This window comes from Callospermophilus lateralis, chromosome 1 (genome assembly GCF_048772815.1).
Source record: "Callospermophilus lateralis isolate mCalLat2 chromosome 1, mCalLat2.hap1, whole genome shotgun sequence".
Taxonomy (NCBI): Eukaryota; Metazoa; Chordata; class Mammalia; order Rodentia; family Sciuridae; genus Callospermophilus; species Callospermophilus lateralis.
This window is the reverse complement of record NC_135305.1, coordinates 82,561-88,814: the sequence shown is the minus strand read 5'-3', so window position 1 is coordinate 88,814 and position 6,254 is coordinate 82,561. Positions and strand designations below refer to the sequence as shown.

At 61.9% G+C, this 6,254-nt stretch overlaps 1 protein-coding gene across 1 annotated transcript; it reads right to left on the bottom strand.

Annotated features, from left to right (window-relative positions):
• Positions 1-1,120: 1,120 nt before the first annotated feature.
• LOC143638367 (regucalcin-like) lies at positions 1,121-5,884 on the bottom strand. The gene is made up of 6 exons (XM_077106186.1): positions 5,686-5,884; positions 4,058-4,240; positions 3,319-3,534; positions 2,677-2,808; positions 1,419-1,477; positions 1,121-1,138 (listed from the first exon to the last, which is right to left on the bottom strand). Exons 1-6 carry the CDS (start codon positions 5,882-5,884, stop codon positions 1,121-1,123), a joined length of 807 nt encoding a protein of 268 aa, XP_076962301.1.
• Between the last annotated feature and the right edge of the window lie 370 nt (positions 5,885-6,254).

Here is a 6,254-nt window from a genome sequence, read left to right as displayed (position 1 = left end):
CCACATGTCCATGGGGACCCTAGGACAGAGACTCCCGACAGCTGGCAAGCAGAGCCGTGTGCAGCTGCAGGCCACCTGTGTGGGGACCTCCAGGAGCTCTGTGCTGAGCCCTCTGGAGTCAGGGACTCAATGTTCTGCATCACTCTTAGCATGTGAATGTGGGAGGGCAGCGTGGAGCCCCAGTGCAGGGACAGTGCGCAGGGGCCTCTCTGGGTTATGCAGGGAGTTCCCATTCCACATTACCTCCAATCTAGGTATGCCCCTGAAGACCCAGAAACAACCGCTGGAATGAAAACTTGTGTGTGAACATTCACAGCAGCACCATGCACAAGGGTCAGAAAGGAGAAATGACCCAGTTGTCCACTGAGGAGGAATGGGGAACAGGACGACTCCATCCACATGATGGAATATGACTCAGTCCTGAAAAGGACTTCAGTTCTAACACATGCTGCAAGTGGGACGGACCTTGAGACCTGGGGCTCAGTGAGAGAAGTCAACACAGAGGGTCACATAGTGTGGATTCCATGGGCAGGACCTATCCACAGTAGGCCATTCAGACACAGGCAGTGGGCAGGCTACAAGGCTGGGCAGGGGACTGGGTCACTGCTGGAGTGCGGGTGCCTTCCAGGGGTAAATGGGCTGTTTGGAAGTAGAGATGCTGGGCGCCTAGTGCTGTGAAGGCACCTGATGTCTGGCTTGATCCCTGGCTGATGGACTTGTGCACGTCCAGCATAGCTATAGCCCATGCTCAGGTTCCAGCTCTCAAAGACCCAGCACCAAGTGGAGGCAGAGAGGCCAACCTCAGAGACACAAGTGTTGGCCACATGTTCTGGGTAATGCAGGTGACCTGTGGAGACCTTTTAGAACAGGGGCATTACAAGCTGAAGCTGGGTGACACTGGGCATAGCATGGGGCAGTCCTAGGGGGGACCACATCCCAGGGCAGCAGCTGCAGAGATGGCGTTGAGGTGGCCACATTTATTATCAGCTGTGAACAGCGGTCAGGCAGGGAGTGCCCTGCCAGAACCGAGCCTGGCCTGACCCCAGGGACGGAGGCCTGGCTTGAGCTGCGCTGGACGGCGGGGTCCCTCAGCTAGTGAAGGGGCAGGACGCGAGGCCCCTCACCCCCGGCCCATGACCTGTGGGAGGAGAGGGTGGAGGTGAGTCCCTGGGCACGGCCGAGTCTCCCAGCAGCACCAGCCACGGCAGTCCCAGCCACGCCAGCTTCCTAAACCTCCTGTAAACGTCTCTGTGCACAGCAGGGCATGTGGGGCCTCGGGAGGGCTGTTTTCCAAGTGAACAGATGTCCCCATGGATGCTGCCAAGCCCGCTCCAGTCCCCGAGGTCAAGATGTATTACACCTGGCCGAGCAGACATGGCCGGGAGCCAAGCTGACCCTGGCAGGGAGACCCCACTGACCTTGAAGACATGTCCTGCCTGCAGCTCCCGCAACAGCTGCTCTGGACTCAAGCTGTCCGCTGCAGTGGTCACATACAAGTCAGAGTATTCAGCCCCCCCGAAACAGCAGGATGTCACCCTGGACACTGGCATCTCCAGGGTGCACAGCCGTGTCCCTGTGAGTAAAGCTCAGGTACGTCCCTGAAGCCCAGCCACCCGCCTGTTGCAGGACCCCAGGTGGCCTGACTGTGCCCACTCCCCATTGGGGCCCTGGGCCTACTGGTTCTCCCTGGCACCTGCAGCACTTGATCCCCAAGTCTGCCCTGCCTCATGGACTGCAGGGGTCAGCAGGGCCACCTGGAGCCCAGGAGCTGGAGAGGCCAGTCTCCTGGAGGGAGCTGGACCCATTGTAAGAAGTTGGTCCTGTCCACATTTGCACCCCAGAACCTGTGAGTGGGACTTGGTGTGGGAACAGGGTCTCTGCAGAGGTCGTTAGTGAAGTGTCCTGAGATGGGCTCCTCCTGGGTCAGGGGGCCCTCATGCAATGGCCATGTCCTCCCAAGAGACAGAGGAGGGGACACAGACCCAGAGGAGGAGCCCCGTGGAGACAGAGGCAGAGACTGGAGTGAGGGGCCACCTGGAGTCCAGGAGCTGGAGAAGCAGGAGGAGCCTCTCTGGAGCCCATGGAGGGAACTGGACACCATGGTAAGAGGTGGGTCCTGTCCACATTTGCACCCCAGAATCTGTGAGTGGGACCTGGTGTGGTAACAGGGTCTCTGTAGAGGTCGTTAGTGAAGGATCCTGAGATGGGCTCCTCCTGGGTCAGGTGGCCCTCATGCAATGGCTGTGTCCTCTCAAGAGACAGAGGAGAGGACATAGGTACAGAGGAGGAGCCCCGTGGAGACAGAGGCAGAGACTGGAGTGAGGGGCCACCACCCCAGGGTCACCTGGAGTCCAGGAGCTGGAGAGGCAGGAGGAACCCCCTGGAGCCTGTGCAGGGAGCTCAGCCTGTGACCCTGGTCCAGCCTTCTCCCTCCAGGGTAGGAGAGGACAAGGTCTTGTAGTTTTCAACCGCTGGTTTGTGGTCATTTTCTACCTCAGCCCCTGTGTTCCCTGCACTGCCCAAGTGCTGAGGGGCCACCCTGGCACTCTCGCCATCTGCAGAGGTCCCCCTGTAGCTGGACAAGCAAGTGGTGCTGCTCTCCCACTCCTGGACCCTGAACACCATGGCACAGAGCACCCCATGGCCCCTCCTTGACTGACTGCCCTGTGCACACACCTGTCTCGGGGTCCATGTGGATCACTCTGCCTCTGTCAATGCAGGCCACCCAGAGTGTCCCCGTGGTGTCCATGCACAGCCCATCTGGCATGCCTTGCTCTGGCTCCAGGTGGCACACCAGTCGTGGGTTTGCTGTGGCAGGACAGACAGAGGCGCGTGGCCCCTCACTGCCCAGACCAGGGGGTGACATAGCGTGGCCTCAACAACGGGAGGGAGTTACAGACCAGGTGGCGCATCTGGGACCCCAGGAGGGGACTCGGGAGGGTGTGGGGGGCTGGCCACAAAGGCCCTCCCCGAGAAGGGTGTGGGGGGCTGGCCATGGTTGGTCCCGCACAGTGAGGGCTTATGGGGCTGGCCATGGAGGCCCCTACTTCAGGGAGGATGTGGGGAGCTGGCCATGGAGGCTCCTACCCCAGGGAGGGTGTGGGGGGCTGGCCACAGAGGCCCATACCTGAGGGAGGGTGTGCCGGGCAGGCCACGGAGGCCCCGCCCAGGTAGGGCATAGGGGGCTGGCCATGGTGGCCCCACCCATAGAGGGTGTGGGGGCTGACCACGGAGGCCCCGCCCAGGGAAGGTGTGGGGGCTGGCCACGGAGGCCTTTCCCTGGGGAAGGCGTGGGGGGCTAGCAACGGCGACCCCTACCCAGGCCTCCTGTCTGCACATCGTAGTCATAGGACCACACAGAGTAGTCCAGGCTGTCCACGTGGTAGAGAGTGCGATGATCCAGGGACCAGTCCAGCCCGTTGGGGATGCCCAGCTGGTTCAGCTGTCTGACCACAGAGCGGTCAGCATGGAGTGTGTACAGGGAGCCTTGCCCCGGCTCCCACACTCCTGGGGCGGACGCCTCTGGCATGGTGCCTGGAGAGAGTGGAAGGTCAGTGGTCAGCACCCCAACATGCCCTGCTCACTCCACACAGACCAGCTGTGCAGAGAGCTGTGGTCACCCTCAGTAGGGGTGAGCAGGCAGGATGGCCCTCAGGCAGCATCTGTGAGTGAGCCTCTGTGCTGGGCGAAGGGGGGACCCCAGAGATGTTCCACTGGGAAGAGGCCTGCTCAGACAGAGGTGTAGGGCCCTCAGCCCCACGTGAATGGCCTCTGGCCAGTGGCCCTGGCTGCTGCCCCACCCTGGCGGCTTCAACCCTCCCAGGGTCCTCTCTGGGCAGGGACCCAGGAAGAATGACCTAGAAGCCACGGGCTTTGGAGCAAGAGGGAACCTGTGGGCTGCCCAGCACCTGCATGGCCTCAGGGGCCGCTTGCCAGCAGCCTGGGGAGGGCTCCTGAGGTCCCCACCCAGCCAGCACCTGCCATAATGGGAGGCTCTCCAGGTGGCCAGGGCCACCTCTGGCTAACGGGGCCACAGCCAGTCCTTTCAACAGCTCACCTGCCACAAACCTCCCATTGGCGTCCACCTTCCCATCGTTGAACCTGTTGTGGGGCTTCTCAAGGTCCAGCCAGGCCGCCCACTCCACCTGCCCCATCTCCCAGTCCAGGAGGCCAAGGCGGATACCAGAGGCCACCACGTAGATGCCCTCTCGGTGCAGAGCCACCCAGCCAACAGGGTCTCCTGGGAGGACAGAGGACAGCAGGGTGTCCCGGCGCTGCATCTTCAGGAGACGGTGCCACCCCACCCATGGGGCTTGCGCTGGGAGGCACTGTCAGGACACAGAGCACGTCTCAGCACAGGACCAGTCCTGCTGGGCCTTCGTGGACCACCTCTCTGCACTCCCTCCCCACATGGCCACCACAGGGCCTCCAGATGGGACTGGTGGCTGCTGAGCCTACCTGCAGGGCCACCAGGACTGCAGGAGCGAAGAGCGCTGGCCTCTCCTCACATCACTGCCAGTGTGAGAGCTGCAGGTGCCCCTGGGCCCTTGGGTAGGACCGCTGGGCCTGGGGCAGGCTCCACAGGAGGGTGCCTGAGGCCAGACACAGACTTGGGGCCAGCCCTGATCTGCAAAGGGGACAGTGGCACCTGCCCTTGGGGAGGGGGAGGGTGAGTGGGGGATGCTCCCAGAGTGCTGCTTCTGCTCCTCAGAAGGCCCACGGGGGTCGTCAGCCACACAGGTGTGCAAACCTCTCAGACACACAGGTACCTCCCAGGTGTGTGAATCCACAGGGGTCAGCAGTCTACACAGGTGTGCAAGCCCCACAGACACATAGGTACCTCCCAGTTGTGTGAATCCCCAGGTGTCAGCAGTCCACACAGGTATGCAAGCCCCACAGACACACAGGTACCTCCCAGGTGTGTGAATCCACAGAGGTCAGCAGTCCACACAGGTGTGCAAGCCCCACAGACACACAGGTACCTCCCAGGTGTGTGGGTCCATGCACACACATGAGCCTGGAAAATGCACAGTCACCCCCACCCTAGCTCCTGAGTCAGGACAGGTGTGTGTGTGGCAGGACAGGTGCATGTGTGGCATAACCCGGTGTCAGAGCCAGGTGCGGGCTTCACACAGCAGCCAGGAGGATGTCAGTGTTGCCAGGATTTAACCTGGATGACAGCAAGCCCGGCTTTGGTCCTTCCAACTATAGCTATACACCAGGACTTCCCACCCCACGGTCTGTCCTGTGCCCAGGGTGTGACAGCCCACACTTCAGGGGCTCCGGAGCAGGGGGACAGGTGCTGAACAAGCAGATGCCCCGGCTGGGCCCCTGAAACCCTCAGGCCACGAGTGATGCTGGACACCGGTGGCAAAGGTACCAATGAGCCCTAGGACCTCAGGGACATGGGTCCACAAGCAGGCAGGACAGCTTCATAGCTAAACGAGCCTCAGGACTTCAGGGGACACGGGGCCCTGGGCACATAGGATGATCTCACAGCTCCCTTCCCAGGAGCACCTGGATCTCCAGGGGACCCATACCTCCTCAGGCCCATGTTCTCAGGCCCCAGGCCCACTTCCTCTGGCCCAAAGTCTCCACCTCCCAGACCCACTTTCATTGTCCCACCCTCTGCAGCCCCCCAGGCCCACTTCCTTTGTCCCACCCTCTGCAGCCCCCCAGGCCCACTTCCTTTGTTCCACCATCTGCAGGCCCCAGGTCCACTTAGGCCCGCGGTCTGCACCTCTCCAGAGAGTGGGTTCCACCAGCACACAGTCCTGGTGTTGATGTCCACAAACACCAGCTGCCTGGTCTTCTCTTCCCACATCGGACACTCCCCCATACTGTGCCTCTCCTGGATGACAGCCTCAATCCTGGGGGACGCCATGGCCTGGGAGGAGGACAGGGCTGTGAGTGCCCTGTTCCCTGTCCCATTCTCCTGGTCATCAGGTGATGGTTGCTGGACCCTGCCGGCTGGGCGCTCCCTGGTGTGTAACATCCTGTGGTCTCAAGGACAGCCCTCTTCTGCTCATGAAGCCTCACCCAGGCAGGCATGGGGATGCAGAGAGGGACCCAGCTGAGCCCACACCCCTCCTGGCTTCTCTGTGCCCCATGTCACTCTGCATGACCCGAGAGGTCGACAGAACGTTCAGGTGCCCTGTCACTTGAAGAGGCACCCCCTGGCAAGGTTCCAGGAGTCCCCCTTTCCCTCTGGTGACACAGTGTGCCCACCACTCCCCCACCTTCCAGGCCCCCCA